Source organism: Silurus aristotelis, assembly GCF_946808225.1.
Source record: "Silurus aristotelis genome assembly, chromosome: 9".
Classification (NCBI taxonomy): domain Eukaryota; kingdom Metazoa; phylum Chordata; class Actinopteri; order Siluriformes; family Siluridae; genus Silurus; species Silurus aristotelis.
In genome coordinates this window covers 12,204,268-12,231,606 of record NC_139582.1, presented here as the reverse complement: position 1 = coordinate 12,231,606, position 27,339 = coordinate 12,204,268, and the positions used below count along the sequence as shown (strand labels likewise).

The following is a 27,339-nucleotide window of genomic DNA, read 5'->3' as shown; positions in this document are numbered from 1 at the left end:
TCTTGAGATGGTGCTCATCATTCATCTTCCTCCAAACACGTTTAGTGGAATTATGACCCAAAAGTTCTATTTTGGTCTCATCTGACCACATGACTTTCTCCCATGACTCCTCTGGATCATCCAAATGGTCATTGGCAAACTTAAGACGTGCCTGGACATGTGCTGGTTTAAGCAGGGAAACCTTCCGTGCCATGCATGATTTCAAACCATGACGTCTTAGTGTATTACCAACAGTAACCTTGGAAACTGTGGTCCCAGCTCTTTTCAGGTCATTGACCAGCTCCTCCCGTGTAGTTCTGGGCTGATTTCTCACCTTCCTTAGGATCACTGAGACCCCACGAGGTGAGATCTTGCATAGAGCCCCAGTCCGAGGGAGATTGACAGTCATGTTTAGCTTCTTCCATTTTCTAATGATTGCTCCAACAGTGGACCTTTTTTCACCAAGCTGCTTGGCAATTCCACCTCCAGCCTTGTGGAGGTGTACAATTTTGTCTCTAGTGTCTTTGGACAGCTCTTTGGTCTTGGCCATGTTAGTAGTTGGATTCTTACTGATTGTATGGGGTGGACAGGTGTCTTTATGCAGCTAAGGACCTCAAACAGGTGCATCTAATTTAGGATAATAAATGTAGTGGAGGTGGACATTTTAAAGGCAGACTAACAGGTCTTTGAGGGTCAGAATTCTAGCTGATAGACAGGTGTTCAAATACTTATTTGCAGCTGTATCATACAAATAAATAGTCATATATTGTGATTTCTGGATTTTTTCTTTTAGATTATGTCTCTCACAGTGGACATGCACCTACGATGACAATTTCAGACCCCTCCATGATTTCTAAGTGGGAGAACTTGCAAAATAGCAACTTGCAAAATTTTCCTCACTGTGTATATATATATATATATATATATATATATATATATATATATATATATATATATATATATATAGTGGCAGCGGGTGTGTAGACGAGTGGAGGGCAAAGCCGGACGCACTCTGTTTTAGTGTCTTGTGACGCCAATAAAAATGAGAGTGACAAGAGCTAAAATTGGGCTTTGAAACACCAAAATACACGCTTTAAGACCGATACAACTGAACTCAACATCTCACAAGGCGACATATGCGTACATCCCGGCAGCGTCCCAAAGTAGCATACGGAAATAAAAATGCATCGTGAAAACTCAAATATTTTTGCCTTTATTTCGTTTTTTATTGCTATCGTCATTGTAAGATCGAAAAATCGAACCATCTTAACTCGGGGACTACCTGTATATACAAATTTGATAAGGGTGAAACAGTAGCCACGTTTACATGTACACGTTTTTGTCAATCCGTTGGACTGTTTGTGGAGATGTTATTGCGATATTGTGCTTTCGATTAGCCTTGTCAACATGGAGTTACATTATTAATTTTTTTTTATCTGGAAGGGAAACTAAACTTTCGCATGAGTCGTCGGTCATTCACACGTTTGTGTGGACTGGTAGAGGGATTTAAGTAAAAAATGGACGGCAGGTGAAGAGGAGGCATTCGAAATCGCACAGGGATTCGAGGAAGAGATTTATCCAGTAATGGGTCTTATCACTTAAAATTTGTAATTTGTTCGGTTTATAGAAAGGTTTCTATGGGCGTTCTCACCCCTCTCAAACGGAATCCAATTTCATTCAGTTTGGGCGTTTTTATTTCGATTGAGGTGTTTATATGAAGCGTTTTCAATCGGGTTGTACTTATAAAGAGATTACAATGCTCCAACTAGTGTTTGCATAGTATTACAAGGTTCTACTTGCTGTCATGTACGTACCAGTGCTCCAATCCTGCAGGGGGTGCTAATCAAATTGTAGGAATTTCCACAACTCCAGTCTCAGAGTCATCCGTCTTGGAGTTAATCGTTTTGTGCACGCCTTGTTTGCAACAGTAAATCACAGGCCTATTCATGTATTCATGTGTAAATGTTGACACAGCTGCCACGTGCACAACACATCGGGCAAAGAAACCACACTATGTGCAAATGCTCCGAATATCACGATTGGACTCCAGTCGACCTCTTTTACTGCACGAGTGCCTTCACATAAGCCTCATCTGAGACACGTGAAGTCACTGCGTCATTTCAACTGTTCAGTTGACATAACATGGCAGATAAACACTCATGGGCAATCTGTTGCAAGTGTTGCTTTGACTGACAGGAAAAGCGGAACATCATATTTTCCTCCTACACAGCAAGGCCAAATTTGCTCTTTCCAGCTATGGGATATCCTGTGGCATCATTTATGAGCTCTTAAAGATATGTGCCACACTTTTGGTACTGAAGCTAGAAAGAAAAATGTGTTGGGATTCTGTGCTGCTGTTGCTGCATCTGGGAGCCATTTTTTCTGTCAATTTGCTAAAATACGATAAACAAATCAGATCAGCATGTGGGAGGTGGTGGCTCAGTGGTTAAGACATTGGACTTCGGATTCGTTCAAATCCCACCCCCACCAAGCTGCCACTGCTGTCCCTTGAGCGTCTGCCAAAATGCCATAAATGTCTGCATGTAGAATATCTCTATCGGATCTGTTGTGTCCTGAGGAACCTACGATTATCACATTTTCGTGACAGTGTTGTTGATTTGAAATTGATTGTTGTAGTGCTTTATATCTGCTGTAATGTCAGATATTCTGCCCAGCACTTAGACATTTCAGGGTTAATTTTTTTTCCCAACAGGTCAGCTGATCACGTTCAAGTTAAACCCCTTGCATAAACAATAAATAAGAAAAAATCAGAGACTCACACAAACCATGTAGTTAAAGGTAGAGACTCAGCAGGTAAAATATTGCTCCAGTAAAAGTAAGTGTTCCCTTTAAACTTTCACTTAAATAAAAGTATACAATTAATTGCCTTCAAATGCACTTAAGTATCCAAAGAGGCTGTAATGTTCCTATTATCATTTTGATCACAAGACTCTTTGCTTAATCAACTCTGTGTATGTGAAAAGACTCTGTTACTCTCAGTGCACCGATCTAATAGAATGATATTAGAGTCAAACACTGATTGATATCTATTACAATTATCATGAGCCCAAAACCTTCTTTTTAACTGCTTAAAAAATAAAATAAAATAGTGCAAATAAGCTCACGGGTGTTGTATAAAGTTCGAATCAGGAGTTCTTCCATAATTTATTCCTCTCTAAATGTTCTGCATGCTGCTGAACTGATGCTGAACTGTATGTTGGGGATAAGTCGATACACCAAGCGCCAATCAGAACAAGTTTAAAACAGAGGGCGAGTCTGATTGGTGGATTGCTGCGCGTTAAGTTTTTATTCGCTCGTAAATAAAAAGGGCCGACTGATTTTGCAAAATTGTGTAAAAAGTGAGATATTTGACTTCAAAATGTAGTGAAGTGAAAGTAAAAGTCTCCCCAAGTTGAAATACAGTATTTCAGTTAAGTACAGATACCTAAAAAAGCTTCTTAAGTACAGTAATGAATTACATTTATTTCTTTACCCCCCACCGCTACAGTCAGAATGGTACAGATACAGCGCTGTATGCCATTTGTAGATGCTTCTCTGGTGTCTATTTCCTTGAACTTTTTCGAACCCACAGACTCTCAGTTCCAGTGCACAAATAGCGTAGAAACAAAGAGTTTTTGCGGCTAATGCATTACTTTCTCGGGCTGTCAGACTGGAGTGCAAACGCAGCTGCTTCTGCTGATGAAGGCTGATTCGAGTCTGATGCTGTAGATCAGAGAAACAAACTGCAGTGCGGGGAAGTGGACGTGATGGATGCGCTGGTGGAACACTGAGCGAGCGGAACAGTGAAGCCGACAAAGGTGAATTAGGGAGTAAAGATTGAATGAGAGGATACTGATGACTCGACAGTGTGTCCAGTGTGTTTCAAAATTATTTAGTCCAGCCCGTGTTTCTATGGACCTGTGGGTTTGTTCTTAGATGTACAGCGGATCCGCTGCCGCTGTACATCTTTTGGCCTCATTTTGGTAAAGTAAATAAAGTAGAATCAAATCCGTGCTGCGTTTATATGCAGCTGTGTGTCACTGTGTTTACGTTGCGCCTTGCGGAATCTTTTGACAGTTTCGAGCTCACACGCTGTGATGTTGACGTTTCGGTTGATGCCGAGTGCAATTATAATGCCATTTCAGGCTTAGGACACATAAATCCGGGTTTTTTTATTTTTATTTTTTTTTATTTTTTTTTTATTTTTATTTCTTTTTTTATTTTTTTATTGTCCATATTGAAGAACAACAGCTTACTCAATGGTTAGCTTCAGACATTAGCTATCTTATACCATGTGTCCGTATTTCTCAGTTGCTTAGCAACTGTGTGTGTGCTTTTTTTCTTTCAGTGAGGGTATTGTATGTTTGTCTTTACATGTCAAAATCACACCAATTTCTTAAAGTGTGAGCAGCAAGTGACTGTTCAATCTGTCTTTTGTTCATGCTTGCATGCAATCTCAAATACAACCAGGAACATTCAGTGTGTAACACGCATCACACACACACACACGTACCTCTTTTTATATTTAATGTGCAAGTAGGAGGGAAATCCAAGTAATACATAAAACGCACTGGTTATATTTTTAGTATTGGATGCAAACCACCAATAAATAATCTATGTGGATGAAAGTATTGGGACACCTGAATTATCCAGGAATACTGTGTGTGTTTTTTTCCCCAAACAGTTACCACACAATTGTAGGCACACAATTGAAAAGGATGTCTTTGGATGCAGTAGCAGTAAATTTTGCCTTCACCGACTGCATCCCCATTCCTCCTTAAACATCTTCATCTAGTGGAACATCTTTTCAGATGAGTGGAGGTTATTAACAGCAAATGGGAACTAATTGTGGAATGTAATGTTCAAAAAGCACATAGGAATCGTATGGGCAGGTGTCCACAAACCTTTGGCTGTGAGTGTGAGGCAGCACATTTCTCATGTGTTTGGTTCGGTAATACATTGTATGATTTGCCAATCCCCCGATGCTCATGTAAAAGCACAACTCGAACTTTTCCATAATTCTTTATGTAAATGTGACTGAAAATCTAATGAATATACTAAGTGCCGGTCAAGATATTATCACACCCTTCATAGCATTTCTACACCAAGAATGTGATTTATCCAGCTGTTCTTGTGCATGAGGCAAAATGTAATCAAGAATAAACTGATGATGAAGTGTTCCACTTCTAGTCAATCATATCAGCATGAATGACCGTAATCTCTGGTGCTCACGACAAGGTGCAGGCAGGAAATACCAATGAAATGTAAAGTAAAATCACATTAACGATGGATCAGGTTGACGCCTTATGTGATTTAGCATCCAATCTCTCTTTTAAAGGAGCGCAGGGTTCTCTTTGCTGAGAGCGATGAGTCTGGCGATGTCGTCTGCCCAGTGCGATTTTAATTGATCTATGTCAGCACCTCGCTGCAGGTTCGGAGAAGTGACAAATAAAACATGCAGTAGTTTCCATGTTCACAGTCGAATCATGTGAATCCATAGGGAGGTTTTAACAAGAAATTGAAGTCGGGTCTGTCCATAGGGCGTGTGTGATACGAGTCTTACATGCGTTCAACACTACATTTATGAACAATGCAGGGTTTTTGGAGTGGAAGTGGAGCAATAGATTTGGACCTAAACACAAATCGATCCTTTTTCCATGTACGTTACTGCCATATATGGCCATTCGAGGCATTACATTGTAAATGTGTATTAGTGGAGCAGTTCAGAATGTGTTAAATTAATGATTGTTTGCTTTACTGTACAGTGCACCACAGGGTGGGTGACAATTATATATTCGGAATTGTATATATAATATTTATACATTTTATTAGAAATTAGTTTATTCGAGTGACAGTGCATGTAGGAGGTTTTGGAGACAAGTTGAGGGAGGTGAGACTGAGATGGTTTGGACATGTGCAGAGGAGGGACATGGGGTATGTCGCTAGGAGAATGCTGAGGATGGAGCTGCCAGAAAGGAGGAAAAGAGGAAGACCAAGGAGGAGGTTTATGGATGTGGTGAGGGAAGACATGCAGGTAGTTGGTTTGAAAGAGACAGATGTAGAGGACAGGGGGGTATGGAGACCGATGATCCGCTGTGGCGACCCCTAATGGGAGCAGCCGAAAGAAGAAGAAGAGTTATGAATTTGTAATTGCTATTAAAAACAAACAAACATGGTACATCAGAAAAATGTACGACCTCATTTATCATACTTTATTATACAGAATTATTAAAAAAAACAGTACATCTCATACAGTATTCTGCGTGCATTTCCTCTTTAAGCCCCTGTAGAACCAAGCTCACAATCTCTTGACCTGCACATAGAGCTAATCGTGAGTCTTAGCACATACTGTAAACTCCACATTAGAGGTCAGCGCATTAGCGTTAGCATGCACCGATGGAGCCGCCCTCTTGGTTTTAGCGCGCCACGAGGCCTCGTTACTGGCCCATAAAAGCGGTCGTAATCACCGTCTCATCCACGCCCGTGCTAACTCAGACTGGCGGTTCAATTAGGGCAGTTAATAAAGATCAGATCGATTCAGGAACAGAGGGAGTCAGGAAACCAGAAGTGCTCGTTTAGAGAACACGCAGCTACACGTGCAGCAGATGACATTTAGAATAGGACGAGTGAATGGCTTTAATAGATAACCGTACAACTCGATATCATGCTCTTTAGCACTGTATAGAGACTGGTGGAATATTGTGTAAAGTGGATTTAAGGATTTACACTTAAGCTACATTCACACATGCACACATTTGCAGCGACAGAGTGAGAGGAGATCATTTGCACTGAGAGCTGGCGATTTCGGGAGTCACAATCGATCGCAGCAAAGGCTGTTGATTGGATGTGGGCATGTCTATGATGTACTTAAGTTGAGAAAGATGCAAATATATTTAAATACAGAGTGACTTGGGGAAGTGACCACCAGTGAGTTCTCACTCTCCAGTGTTCTGTATTGTTTAAAGACTATAATCACACTCTTGATGTCACCCGAATGAGGATGGGTTTCCCTTTTGAGTCTGGTTCCTCTCAAGGTTTTTTCCTCATAACATCTAAGGAAGTGTTTCCTTGCCACAGTCGCCATGGCTGCTCATCAGGGATAAATACACACCATTTACCTTAACTGTTAAATTCTGTAAAGCTGCTTTAAGACAATGTCTGTTGTGAAAAGCGCTATAGAAATAAACTTGACTTGACTTCAGAGTGAAGAGAGTAGCGTGCATGTGATCGGGAGAAATGATACAGTGAGAATCTTGTATTAGGAAAAGCTACAACTGACTTCATAGTACAGGGACTGGCGACTTGCAGCAATGCGTAGCATTCACGTAGCATTCAAGGAAAAAAAAAGATCTAGATCCAATATATCAAAATGTAAAACAGCATTTTAAAAAGCTTAAAAAAGTGTTCTTAGAGTCAAATGTCTTATTTGAGAGCTAGGAGCTATAAATGAAATTATTTATAGTACTGCCTTGGCACATATTACTCCCTTACTATCTCTGTTACAATGGCTACAAAAAACTCAAACAGAACATCATGGTTGATAAGATATGTCAGTGTGTCATAGCTACACATACATAACAAACTCAAAATAAACTGTGGAAAAGAATTGGGACACCATACATTTCCAGACATATGCGATTCTTCCCTTAACTGTTACCATTAAATTGGAGGCAAACAAGTGCATAGTATGTCTTTGGATGTGGTAGCGTTACATTTTCCCTTGATTTAAACTTGGAGAACTTGGAGAACCTGTACCAGCATGACAATACCCCTGTGCACAAAGCCAGCTCCATGAAGACATTGTATACATGGGTAGGAATGGAAGATCTCGAGTGGCCTGCTATAGAGCTCTGACCTCAATACTACTAAACACATTTGGGATGAATTGGAACGCTGGCTGCATCCCCAGGCCTCCTCACCTCACTTAAATCAGTACCTGACCTTACTAACACCCTTTGTAGCTGAACGAGCACAAAATCTCCAACATCTAGTGGAACGTCGTACCAGAAGAGTGAAAGTTATTATAACAGCATATGGGAACTAAACGTGGAATGGAACGTTCAAAAAAAGCACATGCGAATTCTATGAGCTGGTGTCAGCAAACTTTTGTCTACATAGTGTATAATGAGTTTTAAAAATAGTTCATGTCAGATATAAATGATTTTTAATAACGTAGCGCGCAGATGCTTAATTAGAATTCTCCAACAGAAGATAAAGACGGCACCAGAAGATGACAAGTTGCACTTCATTTAGTTTAATATAATCATAATGTTGTAGTCATATGGCACTTTGTTTTGTTTAATTAAATGTTATGAATTAAATATGTTTTAATTAATAAAAAAGTAATCATTTTGTTCTTGAACAGCACTTTACAAGAACTAGGTACAGTAATGTGCCATGAGCCCCGCCCCTTGTATATTTCTATCGCCTGCTGCGATTATGTGTTCGAGGTTTGAGACACAACTTGTATATCTGCACTTAAAGTAGTTGCAAAAACTGCTGAGGATTTTAAAAGGTTTTTTTATTTTATTTTCAGTTTTCTAGAGTTTGCCCCCTAAGCTTGTAGCACACGTACCATAACATTTATGGTGAATCTATTTCAGATTTGCTTTCGGTGGTTCGTTTGTGTGTGTGTGTATATGTGTGTGTGCGTACACCCGTAGGCAGAAATGGTTAGACTTAGCAAGCTGAATATGTTTCTGTCTGTGTATTGATGCAGTTGAGGAACATCTGCTCACGGTGTTCCGACTCAGTTTCCTCGGTTTTTGTATTTTTAGAAAGCTTTGGATATAGACATTAGCCTTTGACATTGCTTGGGAAAAAAAATCACAGGACTAACAGATGTCTGGATCAACGCTCGAAAGGTAGGGAGCAAGGATGTAAGATGCAGGAGTCTATGTTTTCCGTTTTTGAGACACTGCGTATGGAAATGAACAAAGAACCGATGACCAAATGCTTGGTCACTTTCCTGCTTTCAAGGGTTTTGCTGAACAGAAAAGCTGCTGGTTATTTACACTCAGAGTGACGTTTAAACCTGGAATTTATTCATACACCATAGTGCCTGTATCTGTACCATTATAGATTTTCATTTTGTTAGCAGACTTTCTCTTCAACTTTTCAAATCATAGAATTTCCTTAATTGTCCATACCTTGAGCAGATCCATAGCAAGCACAGTGTACTGTAGTATGAGTGATGGAAAATTAGCCCAGAAGGTCAGTTCCCTGTGACTCGTCCTGCTCGCTTATCAGTAGCGCAAAATACTCAGGCTGATTGTGAAACTCAGAATATACCAATAAAATGTAGAAAGGCAGCAGATTAAACACATCACTACAACATTAAAGATGTAAAGCCATCACAGAGATCGAGCAATCACAAAAGATGACTCTGTTAAAAACAAAGAATCCATCCAAAGAGTCTGATCCATCACAGAGGCTGCATCCATAACAGAGGCTGATCCACCACAGAGGCTGATCTTTCACAGAGCCTGTCCATCATAAAGACTGATCTATTGTAGAGATTACTACTCCTTCGTAGAGACTGATTCATCACAGAGGCTGATCCATCGTAGTGGCTGATCCATCGTAGAGACTGATCCATCATAGAGCCTTATTCATCGTAGAGGCTGATCCATCATAGAGCCTTATTCATTGAAGCAGCTGATCCATCGCAGAGGCTGATCCATCGTAGAGACTGATCCATCATAGAGCCTTATTCATTGTAGAGGCTGATCCATCGTAGTGGCTGATCCATCGTAGAGACTTCTGCTCCATCGTAGAGACTGGTCCTTTGTAGAGACTGATCCATCTTAGAGGCTTATTCATTATAGAGGCTGATCCATCGTAGTGGCTGATCCATCGTAGAGACTGATCCATCATAGAGCCTTATTCATCGTAGAGGCTGATCCATCGTAGTGACTGACCCATCGCAGAGACTGCTCCGTCGTAGAGACTGGTCCTTTGTAGAGACTGATCCATCTTAGAGGCTGATCCATCATAGAGACTGATCTGTCATAGAGACTGATTCTTCGTAGATACTGATTTATCACAGAGGCTGATCCATAGTAGAGGCTGATTTATCACAGAGAACATCATTACCTCTCTCTCATTACCGAGGCTAATCCATCACAATAACAGCTCTAACAACAGACATGGAGTCATGTTTTTTTAGAAAATGCTACTACACCACAAACTTCATCTAGGATGAAAAGTTCTCAGAGAAAGTTCTGTTCTCTATTGTATGTATAATACATAATCCCAACTGTCATTTGTGTTAAGTGTGAACTAAAGCCATTAGTGCCCTGCTACACACTCAGTGTACACAGTGTACAGTGTATCCTGTTACTAACCCGGCACAGAAAACATGCCGTTTCTGGATTTTGTTTTTGCGTTTCCAGTCATTGCACATAATGCAATCAATATGTGTTCTGCAGATCCGCAGAGTTCTCACACGCTTTCCAGTATTTTTTGACATTTAATACAGCTGCCTGGAGGATAAGGCAGTGTGAGGAATATAGTGTATAGTGTGTGATTTGGGACAGGTATAATGAGGAAGTGTGGTGTTTCACAAAGCCGATACGTTATAAATTCATATAGCAGAATTGGCTTCCAGTGAGATGTGAAAGTTTTATTAAGAGTCATTTTAAATAGCTTTATCTAAGCATAAAGTTCATCTTAATAAATGCATATAAACACACTGATTCACTCTACTGTACAGACCTCAGATAAATAGGCCATTCTTTGTGTGTGAACAGCTGCGTTTCTGCTTTTCTGCCTTTCTGCTTCATCCAGTTCAAATCCACGAGCATGAATCTAGCTAAGGGCTCTTTATTCCGTTGCTTGGTTGTGTGATTATGATATAAATATTAATGTCTCTTTCTACAATCCGCAAGTGGCACAGCCATGCTTGTGTGCACAAAATGCATGGCTTCGACCTCGGTTGATTATTTTTGTCACGAGCAGCATGGCACCTAAAGCATGTACACACAAACACACTCATGTCAAATACAAACATTTCTCTTATGGGCGTGTAAAATCCAGGCAGAAAGAAATCTTGTTTTCAACACTGGCTGTTGAGCAGATAAAACTCCTCAGTACACCGTACTGTTCACAGATCAGTTTGGTGAAGGAGTAGATGAAGCCTCTGAGAACAACCAGCGGATCTTAGGTCTGACTTTACACATCAAATCAGCAGCGAGGGGCCTTTTTCCCAGCAGGGTCTGTGTGTGTGTCGTAACTGATCTGACGCACCGTCTCTGACTGTTTGGTTCAGTGATGTGGAACAGAACAGCCCGATGTGAAATCTCCAATTTCACAGTCTTCACTCTCGGCCTTCTCCAGATCCTCTGAAGTGTCGATTGTGCGCATTCATCCACCGTTTGATCTGAATTTCGAGAAACGTTTTGACGCTCGAGTGAAGTGTAAAAGTCGGCACCTGAACGACGCACTGATGTGATTAAGGACGATGAAGCCGGATTCTGTTTCGTTTGGTAGTTAGGGACACAGTTCTCCGTTGCCATGGTTGCAGTAAGGTTGGCAGGCAACTACAACAATCTGGGATGCCAATTCTTCAAACCTAAATCTGTAAGACTCTGAAACGAATAAAATGCAGCGAGAATATTCCGAGGCGCCATTTGGGTTGCAGTGTCAGAAATGTTCAATTCTATGAGAAAACTACGATTTCCAGCTTCACCACGTGTGTGACCATATTCGGCATTACTGAAGTAATAGACTGATTTGTTTGATGACATGTGAACACTGTTTGTGATGATGGTAGTGATCCAGAAAGTTGGTTTTCTTAAAATTGGTAATGTGCAGCTCACTTCTATAGGTGTTGTATAACCTCAACGATGATAGATCTAGAATGAATGGACATTCAGGATCACCCAGATGAGGATGGGTTCATTTACGTTTACAATCACTGTACATTTACAGCTTTTAGCAGATGCACTTATCCAGAGCGACGTACAGAAGTGCTTTGAAGTCTCTATGAATGAATACTTTGTTTACTAGGTTGCGGACTTAGGATACCATCATCTGTGTTTTTTTTTGTTTTTTTTTACTTAAAGCAAATGGAAAATAAAAAGCAAATGGAAAAAAGACTTAAAGCAAATGGAAAATAAGTGAAATAAGTGCAAGTGTTTCGGGAAGTTTCAGGTTCATTTTTGACTACTGTTCCTCTCATTTTCGTTGGGAGTGACGAAGATGGACAGGATTAGAAACGAGTTTATTAGAGGGACAGCGCACGTAGGACATTTTGGAGACGAGGTGAGGGAGGCGAGATTGAGATGGTTTGGACATAAGCAGAGGAGGGACATGGAGTATATAGGAAGAAGAATGCTGAGGATGGAGCCACCAGGAAGGAGGAAAAGAAGAAGACCAAGGAGGAGGTTTATGGATGTGGTGAGAGAAGACATGCAGGTAGTTGGGTTGAAAGAGGCAGATGTAGAGGACAGAGGGGTATGGAGACATATGATCCGCTGTGGAGACCCCTAATGGGAGAAGCTGAAAGAAGAAGTTCCTCTCAAAGGGTTCTTCCTCATGGCATCTGATGTTTTTTTTGCCTCTATCTACAGATAAACTTTTGGACAACGTCCATTGTTAAAAGCTCTATACAAAAAATCATAATTGAATTGAATGATCCACAAAACCGTGGTGCAATCCGCATGCAAGACTGACAATTGTGATTATGATCATTTGTTGTGTTACTTGATTTTTTATACTTTTGTGATGCAGGGAAAAGGATTGTTATGGTAATGGCAAACTTTTTCAGGACTCGCACTGTGTAATTATCATTGTAAGCTATAAAAAAAAAAAGTCCCAACGTGCCATTGTATTCCCAAAGTGATGTTTTTCACTGTTTGAATGTTAATCAATGAAAGAAAATTATAGAATAAAACAGCAAATGAATCGATAATGGTGAAGTTGTTTGGTTTGAAAGCAAACTTGGAGTTCTAAGCCCCACCCCCAACCAAACCTAAGTTCAATCCAAGTATCTGAAGTTTCAAATCGTCTTTGGATAAAATCCGTCCAATACACCGACATAAACGTCAACAAAATGTAGTGCATTGTTCTGTCCTATACACGACCACAAATCTAGGCAGCCGTGATGTCATTACAGCCACGATAGGAGGTTAAAGAACATACAAGAAGAAGAGAGATAGAGGACTGTTTATCAGAGCGCATCCTCGTTCACTCATCCATGAAGGACGACACTCCATCGTCTTCCGCCAGGTCCGTCTCAGGTGACAAGATCTCATGAACATGGTCGGTTTCCTCATGCTTTCTTTATTCCTTCAGTTCACTCTATGTGACGAGGTGATTTCATTCCAAGAATAAAAAGGTGTTTGATAAACTTTCTTCTGGAAATCAAACGTCTGACTTCAGAGAGTGAGAAAATTATGACTTTCATCATTTTTTTTTTTCCCAGCTATAAATATCTGAACATTTTCGTGTGCTTTGATTTTAGTCTTTGTGCGGCCTAATGCTTTCATCTCGCTCTCGCTAATTCTAATTCCTGCTTCAGTTCTTCTTAACTTTCATTCCAGTGTTAATGCATCATATCCAGCCGTCCTGATTGTGCCTCGGTTACAAATATCTGCCGTGTGCATGTGTGTATCCCAAAAATATAAGTGAATACACTCACTACCATACACTAGCAGTGAAGAGCAGTCAGACTCGACTCCACCCCCTTTCACTAAGTAGCCATTTTTCAGCCCTTTTCAGATGCTAATTGAACATTCATTTCCATTCTGATTCAAATTAAATGTCTCTCCACGCCTGAGAAAATTCCATCTCAAAAGTTAGATGAATTTCAGGTCAATTTTTTACCAAGTCAGATTGGACTTTAGTGACTACAGCCAAAGATTTAGTTCCGAAATAGTTATTGATCCCATTTCATCTTCACAGAATCCCAAAAAAAAAAAGAGGAAAAAAAACTTAAATCTGATTCGGCCGAACATTAAAAAAAAAAACGATACACGCATCCTTGTGTATTTCATGTCTTTCAACAGAAATGTAATGTAATTAATCTTAAACTTTTTCATGTAATTTATATTTAATGTAATTAAATTATTGTGTACATTTGCACTGAACTGCGTTGAACATTAACGCTCTCTCTTTCTCTTACTATCCCGCTATCTCTCATACACACACACACACGTTCTTTCTCTTTCTTAACACACACATATATATATATATATATATATATATATATATATATATGAATATTAATATACATACATATACAGAGAGACACACTGATGAGAGTGTGATGATTGTAACATAACGGTTTAGGTGTAATGAGAATGATGTATTTATCGATGCTGCTTGTTGTAATATGAAATGTGTCGTGTAATGGAGTGTGTGCCGGTTTCATTAGGTGTGAACTACAGTAACATCCCCCCTTATACACACTCATAGAGACCGCTTCACGACATTACTGCGGTTTTAATGTGATTCCCTTTGCTTTTCTCTCAGTGTGTTTCAACACACTCTGCAATCATGCTGAGATAACAGATGAATAGGAACAATATTATAACTAAATAACTAATCTCTCTCTCTCTCTCTCTCTCTCTCTCTCTCTCTCTCTCTCTCTCTCTCTCTCTCTCAGTACTCAGTGGCCTGTGCTCCAATGACTGTCCTGACAAAGTGAAGGTAAGCGCACTCCTCCGTCACTCCGTCTCTGTTTGTTTTATTCAGTTCATCGCCCTTTCCACTCGTGATGGATGTGATGCAGTTTGTCTTTTTTGCCCTGTAATATTTACTCCTCCATCATCATCAGCCTCTTCTCCAGCCATCTCTCTATTATCACTTCATCTTGCTCTGTCTGTCTGTCTATTTCTTTTAATACCCTATAAACCCTGTTTCACTGAATCTGCCCATCATTTTTTATGGCCGTCTTTGTCCTTCGGAGACAGTAAAATGTTCCTCATGGCCATACATGAGCAACGACCCCTTGCGTGAAAGATCTACAGCTCCAACCATGATCACAAACCCCATTTAATATGCTCTCTATATGCTGTGCTTTGGAGATGTCTTGATATACTGTGTGATTCATCACAATTTCAATAGCAGTTTGATTTGCTTTTAATGCACTTTTTCCTTTTTATTTATTTTATCTGAAAAGTTAGAGGAAGTACAGGTCAGTTTGACACACATATCATCAGATTGGACTTTACACCCAAACATTTAGGGATATTAAACCTCTAAATGCAAGGTCATGATTTTAATTCACAAAACCACCAAACTGCAAACTTTTGGGCCTTTGGGCAAAGCCCTCAACCCTCAACTGATTAGTTGTATGTTGTAAATAAGATAAGTCGGTCTGGATAAGGGCATCTGCCAAATGGCATACATGTAAATGCAAATTTAGTTTAGCAAAAACTGATTTTACATTTAATTCTTAAATTGCCCTTGATCCCATGATCTCCATTTCATCCCTACAAATAAAAATCAGAAATAGTAAAATGAGAAGAATAATATGATTATCTTGTGTATTTCTCTCTCTCTCTCTCTCTCTCTCTCTCTCTCTCTCTCTCTCTCTCTCTCTCTCTCTCTGTCGTACTTTTTCAGTCATATTTATTGTTTAAGTAGCAAAGTCATAAAAGTAGCACTGGGTAATATGGTGATATAAGATCATGATTAATTGTGTTAAAAGCAGATATTAATTTATTTTTCCCTTTAAAATCTACAGAATTTTAAAAGTGTTTATTCAGCTGCAACATTAAAAATAAGAAGATAAAATAAACCCAATGGTTACTAAAAGTCTACACACCCATGTTATATCTGTAGGTACAACAACAGTAATGTTTTCATCTTCTGGTGTGTTTCTATGTCTCTCTCTCTCTCTCTCTCTCTCTCTCTCTATATATATATATATATATATATATATATATATATATATATATATATATATATAAATAAATTGATAAATTGCGTATCAAATCTGGATAGTGATCATTTTTTCCTTTAAAAACTACAGATATGTTTAGTGCTATTTTAGCTGCAACATTCGAAATAAAATAATAAAAGGAACACCATGCATACAAAATGTCTACACACCCATGTTATATGAGCAGCTTACTGTAATTCAAAACAAAGAATAAAACAATTAGCATATTTAAATTTTCACCATGAGTGTTCACACCCCTGAACTAATACTTATTTGAAGCATCCTTGGATTTTTTTTGTCACAGTGTACTTTGTGGATAAGAGTCTTTCAGTGTGGAGCATCTTGACTTGGGGAATAGTTTGCCACTCATCTTCTCCCTTTGCAGATTTTCTTTAGGTATCATGGCTAAACTCTGGATGAGTGAAGACATTTTTCTTTTTTTGGGGGATTGATTTTAGATTGTTGTCATGCTGAAAGCTGGACGTCCTCCTCATCTTCAGCTTTCTAGCAGATGTCAGAAAGTTCTGTGCCATAATTGATGGGTACTCAGAGCTCTTCATGACTGAAGCCCTACTGCTCACAATCATGCTGCAACTTATATGATTCGATTACTGATGTGCTTTGTTGTTTTTGAGCCAAAAATTAATTATGACCAAAAAGTCGGTCACACCAGACCATCAGACAATTTTCCACATGGCAGACTGGGTTTTTGTTTTTGCTAAGTTTAGCCAGGCTTGTGGGTTTTTTTTGTTTGTTTGTTTGTTTTTGTTTTTTTGTGTCTTTCCACCCTGGCCCCTAGCCCAGACTGATGAATACAGAAGATAGCTGTCACATGGTAGGAGCAACTAGTACTTGCCAGAAAGAGCTGCAGCGCCTTTAAAGTTGCCTTTTGACAGCCTCCCTGACCATCTTCAGCTTCTCATCAAATTTTGGAGGGACGTCCCGTTCTGAGTAACGTCTTAGTAATGTCATATTGTGCCATATTTTCTCCGTTTGCTGATGGCTGTCTTCACCGACTTCCATGGGATATCTGCTGCCTTCGAAATTGTTTTGTAGCCTTCACCTGAGCATTAACTTTGAACAATGAGATGCTGTTGATGCTGTTGTAGCTCTTGCATGGCTCTTGCAGTAGGATGCAACCAAGAAGATGTCAGAAAAATCCTTAAACAGGGGGTGTGCAGACTTTTCATATCCATTATACATGACCCACTCTTCAGCACACAGAACATTCGACAAATGTAATGAATAATTAGGAGGGAATATATTATATTCTAGTAATCTAGTAATAAATGGTATTATATATTCATTTTATTTTTACAATCATGTTTATATGTAAACATTGAAAAATTGATTTTAAATCATTTATTTATTAATAAATTATTAGTTTTTATTAGGACAAAGTCCAGATTTTTAACTGTATTTTTATTGTTTTAATAATAGAAGAGATTAAAATGTATTATTGTTAAATGGAAAAAAATGAAGTATGCATGTATTTAGTACTAATTTTAAATAGTAAAAAAACCCATAAATACACTCTATGGACAAAAATATTAGGACACCTGACTTTTTTAGCCATATGTGGTTCTTTCCTAAACACATCTGTATACGATGTCTTCGGATGCATAAGCATTAAATTTCCCCTTCACTTAAACTTGGAGGCGCGAACCTGTCTCAACATGCCCCAGCGCACAAAGCCAGCTCCATGAACATATGGTTTTGAGTGGAAGATCTTGAGTGGCCTGCTGTAGAGTTTTGAACTTACCCATTCTGAACACCTTTGGGATGAATTGGAGCATTGATTGCACCCCAGGCCTCCTCACCCTACATCAGTACCTGAATACCACTGTGGCTGAATCAGCACAAATCTCCACACCCACAAATAAAGTGGAATATCTTCCCAGAAGAGTGGAGGTATTTTTAACAGCAAATGGGGAATGTAAAATAAGATATTCCAAAAACCACACTTATGGTCAGGTGTCCACAATTTCTTGTCCATACAGTTGCACAGGGAGCAGCTGCAGCATGCTCCTGTGTTGAACTCCGCAATTGTATAGTCTGTAGAGTGGTCCGAGTCAAGACGGAGAAAAAACCCGAAATGCTTCAGCGAAGCCAGAGGAGGTGAAACATTTCTAAGATTGTAAAAGTTTCAGGCTCGCATGGCTTTTTCCTGCTGAAGGAAATGAAGCGGGTTCAAAATGTCCTGTTTCTGAAGAAAACAAACACACCCAGGTGTCCACAAACAATTTTCGATATACAGGTGGACCCCAACTTCCGACGTAGATAGAAACCGAAAACCGGCCGAAAGTCCATCAGGTTGTATGTCGAGAAAAGTGACTACTTTATGATGCGTTCCAGCACAGACATAAAGAGGCACTGTTAACACATTAACATTTTTATAATTATGTTATTATTAAAAGTAAAAATTATTTATAACAATTTCTAAAACAGTGGTCTTCCTAGTCAGTGCTAAAAATCTTTTGTTGGTTTTGCTTTCATTTTCTAACAGATGGAGTGCATGACCACTGTACTGTTGTATCCTTCTGCTGGCTTTACTGAAGTCTGGTTAATAAGTGTGTGTGTGTGTGTGTGTGTGTGTGTGTGTGTGTGTGTGTGTGTGTGTGTGTGTGTGTGTGTGTGTGTGTGTTTCTTCTAGCCATTCGGTGTGAATCAGCCTGGTCCATATGTCATGTACACGTCAGTGGACTCGAACGGCTACCTGAAGAACGCCTCCGGTGAGTCACACCTTCACTCTGTTAATTTGGCTGCTCCAGCTGACTCATCTGTGTTTAGCGTTCCTTTTTTCAGAGCTAACTTGCATTAAACATGAGCACTTCAGCCCACACTGCGATATGAAAAACACCAGAACGGAAAGATTATGAAGAGAAATGTTGGGGTTTTTTTCGTATCCGAGGTGATTTTCTTTTTAGAATAACGGTAGTGAGTGCTGGCACACTCTTATAGCATAAAAGTTCCCACTGTACAACAGAAACAGCCTTGCAGAAATTCAGTATTTGCTGCGCTCCAGCTATGGAAAGATGTTTAGCCACACTGCGTTGACACGCTTTGCTCCCAACTGTAAGCTCAGACCCTCAGGCTCTGGAAGCAGCCCACTGATCTTTCGCTCCACAGTTTTCTTCAGTCCTGTTCTTTTCTACACTATTTGCTGACTGTAACTGTGCACGGTTTTATGCATTGGATGGAATATCTCAAGTGTGTGTACAAGAGGTTGCGTATGTGTGTGTGTGTTGATGATGAATCGCTCATGACCGATTCGTTCGTTTAAAAAGAGTCATTTTAATGTGGCTCAGAAGAACGAGTCGTCTCAAAGAAGGATTCGTTCACATTCTACAGGACACACATGAACATAGCATAACAAAATTTCCGTAGGTTGTTTTTCGGGAAACACAACAGCTAGTCCGAGCCGTTCATTCTTTTATCACATGACTCCCATATACACTATGCAGTGCATTACACAGGAAACTGAATTGAGTATTTCATCTCATGAGTCCTGTGGTCTGACTCCCAGAAATGCATACATACACATGCATTACATACACAAGGCATGTAATGCACTCAATGCATTGCACTGCATAGCTTCCTTTTTGGTCAAAGGAATGAAATAAACTAAATGACTCCAAAACAAAAGATTTGTTCATTTCGGTGAACGAGAGTCAAAGAACCAAGTTACTAAAATGATCCGATCTTCCCATCACTAGTGTGTGTTTGCACGCTCTTGCTCACATGTATTCAAGAATCCCCAGTGGTAGTATAGTAAAGTGTATTAGCAGATAAATGTGCCATTTTGGAGAGTCTACGTTTCCTGCTGTCTATTACACTGTTGTACGCACTCGTGATATTTTTTCATAACCTTATGCAACAACACATGGACATTTCCGTCCAGAGTTGCATTAATTTTCTGGTCAGCATCTTGTACTTGATTGAACAGAGTCAAACCATTCCATAAAGTTTTCTTCAACACATCATTAAGATGTTCAGTGGGGTTTTCAGTGAGAGTCAGGACTCTGTGTAAAATGATCACTAGTACTTCCCGTGCTTTTCTTTCACATTTTGAGCCTGAAGAATCCTGGTACTCTCATTGTGGAATATGTCCAAACAGGTAGGCTCTTCATAAGTGAGACTCCTCCCCTCAAATTTAAACGGACCAATAACAATACTAGGTCAGTAACAATCTCGTTAGCCGAAACGTTACTTGAGAATTAGATGATACATCCAAGATAACGTTATAATAAATCTCCACACTATTAATGATTAAACTCCTCCCATGGGTCAAACGAATACAGATTTCTATTTGCGGGCCGGCCTCTCCTACTAGGAAACCCCAGAGAAAAAATGAAACAAAGAGAATCATTATCAAATAAAGCATTTTTTTTGGTCTAATTTTCATTCACTTTTTCTTCCATGTGACTAAAAAATGTGAAAAAAGGAGACAAAGAATAATATTGTCTTACACAAGACATGTATGGTTCTTTAAATCACGATACATACGGTCAGTATGTCACACACAGCATGTAACTTTGTCTTAAGGATGTTGGAGGTTTAAATAAATTTACAGCTTTATTCCTGATGGTTAGAAATGTGCCGACACTGGAGAAGCCATCCATAACCATTCAATTCATTTTCAGTTGACATTTTTTTTTCTTTTCTTTGCTAAAATAAACTGAAAAGTGGATTTCCTTTCATGTATTTTTCTTTAAACATGATTGGAGATGCAACTCAGCTGTACTGCAAAAGTTCATTAAATCAAAACACTTGATTTATGGTTCATATTTTAGCTAATGAAATAGTTGTAATGATAACAGTATAATATTAATATTATTAATAATAATAATATAGTAGTTGTGGTTGTTCCCCCAACTAAATAAATCCGTGTTCTGATTAATAAAATATTGTCAGTTTTGTGGAGGGAGGTATGTGTTTTTTTAGCATCACTGGAATCTAAGGTGCAGGTTTAGTTGATCTCTATTTCCGCTATTGGTGATTTTCAAAGGGACAATTGGGGAGAGCATTTCCCAAACAACTTCAAGCTAAAAAATTATATGACTTCTTACCTTCATTCACGTGAATGAAGGTAAGAAGTCATATCACCCTCACACTGCAATAAATTATGTTTCCAGAACCGACATTTTTATTATTTTTTTTCAGCTTTAGCAAAGTTTTCTGGTTTAATTGCCGAAATAAATCGCACACATTCACACACGTATATCAGATTTATTTATGTGACAAATTGCTTATTAAATTGCCAAGCTGTACTTTATAAAACAGCATCTGTTATGTCATTGTTGGTAAAGTTCATCTTTTGGAACCCTTTTGACATGTTCCATGCCACCTGAGACAAACAGCACTGTGCTTTTAAAAGAAAATTTGTTTACCACATATGACCATTTGAGTTTGTTTCTTTAGACAAATGAATGAATGAATGAATGAATGTAGCCATGCAAACACATAACCATTTAGAATTTGGGTTCGCGCACACACACAGACACACACACACACACACACACACACACACACGCACACACACACACACACACACACACACAAATAAAATTGTATTTGATTATATATATATATATATATATATATATATATATATATATATATATATATATATATATATATATATATATAAAATGATGGGTCTCAAACCTTTGACCTTCCAATTATTCATTCAAAGCTTCAACCAATGAGTGACCACTCATGGCTGTTCATACACAAGTGTGATAAATACCTATTTATTTTGTGTTTATCTGGTGCACAACATTTACTACATGTTCCAGACCCACTATAATAAATGAGACCCGATTATCTTTTGTGCAATTTATGCAGTTTAGTGTTTCTGCACTCGGATGTCCTGCATTGAAGTTAATCGACCTAGAAAAACACCACAGTCAGGAACAGATTTAGATTCTTTGCATATAGGACAGAAAACAGTCATTTATTTAGCATGACAGAAATGCAGCCTTTATTAAAAAAGACAAAGTATCTGAAATTCGACCCTTTGGACCTTTTGGATTGGGTAAAACCAGATCACATGACAATCAGTGTCACAGGAAGAAGCAGAGATATCACCATTTTCATATATTTTTTCCCTCCAATCCACAATACATTGACAGAAAAATGGTGTTAAATGTATCTGACTGAAGTTTGTTGCAGAAAACGTTCTAACCCTGTGATCACTCAAACACCTGATCAATCTAGTTTAGTTGTCCCGTGCCTCTGTTGTATCGTCCACACTAAATGGTTGATTTTTGATTAGACAAAAAACTAAAGCTTGCAGGAAACGATTTCCTACAATAGACAATGTTCCTCTGTTTGAAAATATTCTCGAAAAATTGTTGGGAAAAAATGCTGTTCCCTTTATAACTGAATTCCAGCATTATGTCTATAATAAATACATCACTGTGTAAAACCTTTTAGGAGAGTTTAGAGACTCCAAATGAAGACCCATACCCCATTAATGTAACATAATGAAATATTCACAGTGTAAACAGCTAGGACTGTCTAGGAGAGGCCATGTGTGAAAATAGAAGTGTGTGTGTGTGTTTAGAGTGTTATGCAGCGAGCAGCTTCACGGTCTTTTAAAGCTCTGAGAACAAAAGCAGAGAGAAGTGTTAGATGGAGTCTGCACTTAAATGTCAGAAGGCAAATCTGCTTTTGACTCCGCAAACCTGTGAAGTGTGTTTTTAAGTTCATATGGGGCCTCAACTCCTAAGATGTGTGTGTGTGTGTGTGTGTGTGTGTGTGTGTGTGTGTGTGTGTGTGTGTGTGTGTGTGTGTGTGTGTGTGTGTGTGTGTGTGTGGTTATTGGTGTGGTGTGTGTAGAATAAGGCCCACAGAGTGCAGGATGACTCGGAGTTAAATTACCTTCAGGGTACAAAGATGGGAATAATTTTTAGATAAGTGAAGATTTGAGGTTGCTGCTGCCGGGGCTCTGTATAAGAAATGATCTTTTTAAAAACAGATGAATTATGAACTGGTTTTAAATTCCTCACCCAGTCCCGGCTTGCCTGCAGGGGCCTTCAAGCAGTGTACACTTCTTTTAGGGAGCAAACGAACTGTCAGTAAACTTTACTCTCTCTCTCTCTCTCTCTCTCTCTCTCTCTCTCTCTCTCTCTCTCTCTCTCTCTCTCTCTCTCTCTCTCTCCCTATCTGTCTGTCTTTCTATCAAGCCTTTTTGCTTTATCTATCTCTTTTAAAGTCCTTTTCCACGTTGCAGGTAGAGAGCCAGAAATCATTTCGACACAATAGCACTGGTCAGGAGGCTCTGTTAGCATCCGAGATTTCAAAATGCGTACGTTACCGTCAGTCATTCCAGGATCCTGTCGATTGGAATACTCATATAAAATTGTACAGCCTTATATAAGTGATTTTAGGCCCTGGGAAACCAGTGACTGGCCCCGCTCCAATTATAAACATAACAGAACTAGCACTAACTGCTAAGTTGGAAATGTAGTTAAATGTATAAAAATAACGTCTTCTCATAGCGATAAAATATCCATAGCCCAACATCCAAACCCACACCTGAGAAAAGTGCAGAACTGATCGAGGTTTGGTTTCGGTCTGTTTTTCTTTTTGTCCTGAGTGGCCTGATTTCCTTGTGGCTTTCCTTGTGGCTTTGTGATTTTGCCTTGTGTTTGTGGAAAAACTGTCTTCTGATGTTCACCCAAACAAACAGAGGGGAAGAGAGGGCACAAGAAACAGAAGCTCTTTCATCAGCACAAAGCAGCTGCTGTAACTTCCTGTGTCTTTGGTCTTGCCAGCTTGAGCTCAGGTGGGATTTCTGACTATAGTGGGATTTCTCTTTGCCGGACTGTTAAAAATAATACAGATAATGCTGGAGTTTATGTTAGACATAGACAAACCTGCTGTCATGGGATTGAAGGCGTCATGTTTCGCCACAAATCAGTAAAGGGCCACGAGCAAGGGCTTGTTGGTAAATGTACAGTATTCTTACTTACATTTACTGTATAAACATTTAAAAGAAAAAATATTTTGTCATCATTCTTCTTATTATTTCGGCTTCTTCCATTAGGGGGTCACCACAACGGATCATCCGTCTCCATACCCCTCTGTCCTCTACATCTGTCTCTTTCAAACCAACTACCTGCATGTCTTCCCTCACCACATCCATAAACCTCCTCCTTGGTCTTCCTCTTTTCCTCCTTCCTGGTGGCTCCATCCTCAGCATTCACCTACCGATATACCCCAAGTCCCTCCTCTGCACATGTCCAAACCATCTCAATCTCGCCTCCCTCACCTTGTCTCCAAAACGTCCTACATGCGCTGTCCCTTTAATTAACTTACTTCTCATCCTGTCCATCTTCGTCACTTTTAATGAAAATCTAAATAGGCATCATTCTTATGATTCTTATATCTTTCTTCTTCTATTCTTAAACATTGCTAAGGAATGTACAAACCCGATTCCAAAAAGTTGGGACACTGTACAAATTGTGAATAAAAACAGAATGCAATGATGTGGAAGTTTCAAGTGTCAATATTTTATTTAGAATATAACATGAATTATCAAATGTTTAAACAGAAAATTTATCATTTTAGGGGAAAAATAAGTTAATTTTAAATTTCATGGCATCAACACATCTCAAAAAAGTTTGGACAAGGTCATGTTTACCACTGTGTGCTATCCCCTCTTCTTTTTTTAACAGTCTGCAAACGTCTGGGGACTGAGGAGACAAGTTGTCCCATTCTTGTCTAATACAGGCTTCTAGTTGCTCAACTGTCTTAGGTCTTCTTTGTCGCATCTTCCTTTTTATGATGCGCCAAATGTTTTCTATGGGTAAAAGTTCTGGACTGCAGGCTGGCCATTTCAGTACCCGAAACCTTCTTCTACGCAGCCATGATGTTGTAATTGATGCAGTATGTGGTCTGCTATGGTCATGTTGGAAAATGCAAGGTCTTCCCTGAAAGAGACGACGTCTGGATGGGAGCATATGTTGTTCTAGAACTTGGATATACCTTTCAGCATTGATGGTGCCTTTCCAGATGTGTAAGCTGCTCATGCCACATGCACTCATGCAACCCCATACTATCAATGATGCAGGCTTCTGAACTGAGCGCTAATAATAACTTGGGTTGTCCTTATCCTCTTTAGTCCGGATGACATGGCGTCACAGTTTTCCAAAAAGAACTTCAAATTTTGATTTGTCTGACCACAGAAGTTTTCCACTTTGCCACAGTCCATTTTAAATGAGCCTTGGCCCAGAGAAAACGCCTGCGCTTCTGGGTCATGTTTAGATATGTTTTTTTTTTTTTACCTATAGAGTTTTAGCTGGCAACAGCGAATGGAACGGTGGATTGTGTTCACCGACAATGTTTTCTGGAAGTATTCCTGAGCCCATGTTGTGATTTCCATTACAGTAGCATTCCTGTATGTGATGCAGTGCCGTCTAAGGGCCCGAAGATCACGGGTATCCAGTATGGTTTTCTGGCCTTGACCCTTACGCACAGAGCTTGTTCCAGATTCTCTGAATCTTTGGATGATATAATGCACTGTAGATAATGATAACTTCAAACTCTTTGCAATTTTTCTCTGAGAAACTCCTTTCTGATATTGCTCCACTATTTTCCGCAGCATTGGGGGAATTGGTGATCCTCTGCCCATCTTGACTTCTGAGAGACACTGCCACACTGAGAGGCTCTTTTTATACCCAATCATGTTGCCAATTGAACTTATAAATTGCAAATTGGTCCTCCAGCTGTTCCTTATATGTACATTTAACTTTTCCGGCCTCTTATTGCTACCTGTCCCAACTTTTTGGAATTTGTAGCACTCATGAAATCCAAAATGAGCCAATATTTGGCATGACATTTCAAAATGTCTCACTTTCAACATTTGATATTTTATCTATATTCTATTGTGAATAAAATATAAGTTTATGAAATTTGTAAATTATTGCATTCCTTTTTTATTCACAATTTGTACAGTGTTCCAACTTTTTTGGAATCGGGTTTGTAATTCAGTCCACTTCATGTAATCAATTTCGATTTAAGTTTAGCTACATAGCCAACGCACTGTCCAATGAGTAATCTTGTTGCTTGTGCCTCGAACATTTGCAATACCCCCTCACACACAGTGGCGCCACCTACCATTAGATATCAGTAATGCCACCAGCCCAAAAATTGTAACAAGCAGCCCCAACTTAGGTCAAAACAGTGGCCACGCATATCCTACAGTACAGGAATATGATTATCTAGCAAGCACATCAAGTGGACTATAGCAACAGCTCAAAATAATAAATTTACACACCATTATTTACTCTCCTATTGTGTGATCTCAACCCCTAGCTAGCTGAAAATAAAGCACCAGCTAATACTTTACAGTTAACTACATATAACTTGAAATACAGTAGAATGGCCTATTGAATGATGCATACAGTACTGTAACATGTTAATGTATAATTTCTCAATTTTGTGTGTGTGTGTGTGTGTGTGTGTGTGTGTGTGTGTGTGTGTGTGTGTGTGTGTGTGTGTGTGTGTGTGTGTGTGTGTGGTTATATTTTAACTTCACTTCCCTCCACACACACACAGGAGGATGGTCGGTTCATACTCCAGAGGTCTTTGGCATTTCAAATAGCCTTATTAAATTAGAATATGTTGGTTTAGAAACATAGGTTTAGTCCCAGGGTGTTTAATACTTAAACACTAACACACTTAATGAAAAATGAAAGTCGTATCATAAGCGTAAGAGTTAATAACTAGGAAAGCTGCACCGACCAGTGCTACTTTTAGACTCTGTAAATGTGAATAAACACACTGACGGCCATTTCACATTCCGTTCAGCAGCACAATGTTTTAAGGCGATGTTTTTATCTTTCCAAGGTCTTTCCCCTCGCTCTGCTGTGGGCTCTGCTGCTCTGCGGCTTCAACTCACCACGGCCTCGAGAAAAGCGAATCGATTTTCCGCTGCCCTCCTCCACATATTGTTACTGCTCAATTTAAAATCAAGATGGTATCACTGGCAGTCCCCAGAATCTGCCCGCTTTTAATTTCACTCTCTTCAGCCACCGTTTTTAATGTTTAAAAATCATGATGGCATCCAAAATGGTGTAGATTCTGAATCCGATTTGCATAAATCCATTATTTTAGAATAGATTTTCACACAGAGAGCTTAATTCACATTTTTGTACTTCAACCAAAGCATCCTTAGTACTTTTAGGGGGTGGGGATATGTATGATGTCATAAAGTAAGCTGGACCAATCACATTTAATGATTACAGCATCAGATCGGAGTTCCTAAATAGTTATTAGCTACATGTTTACTAGTGATGAACAGATGGATGGTGGATGTCATGGCGATACTATACGGGTTACCAAACTGCATATTTATGCAAATTCACAGATTTTATTGTAAAGCTGTTCCTAGTCCACAGAGCATAAAAAACTCTATTTATTTAAGTATATTTTTATAGATGCTTTAAATTAAATGCTCATGA

General features: G+C 39.1%; 1 protein-coding gene and 1 long non-coding RNA gene across 2 annotated transcripts in view; both read left to right on the top strand.

Moving 5' to 3' along the window:
• The window catches only part of itfg1 (integrin alpha FG-GAP repeat containing 1), a 154,120-nt gene that overhangs the window by 106,536 nt on the left and 20,245 nt on the right, over positions 1 to 27,339 (top strand). Inside the window, exons 13-14 of the mRNA XM_083550894.1 lie at positions 14,588 to 14,631; positions 18,522 to 18,600. Coding sequence (XP_083407020.1) covers positions 14,588 to 14,631; positions 18,522 to 18,600 — 123 coding nt within the window. The remainder of the gene's footprint in view (positions 1 to 14,587; positions 14,632 to 18,521; positions 18,601 to 27,339) is intronic.
• LOC310731636 lies at positions 8,496 to 12,792 on the top strand. The gene is made up of 3 exons (XR_014535262.1): positions 8,496 to 10,302; positions 10,335 to 12,200; positions 12,366 to 12,792. It is a non-coding gene; the product is annotated as an uncharacterized lncRNA (long non-coding RNA).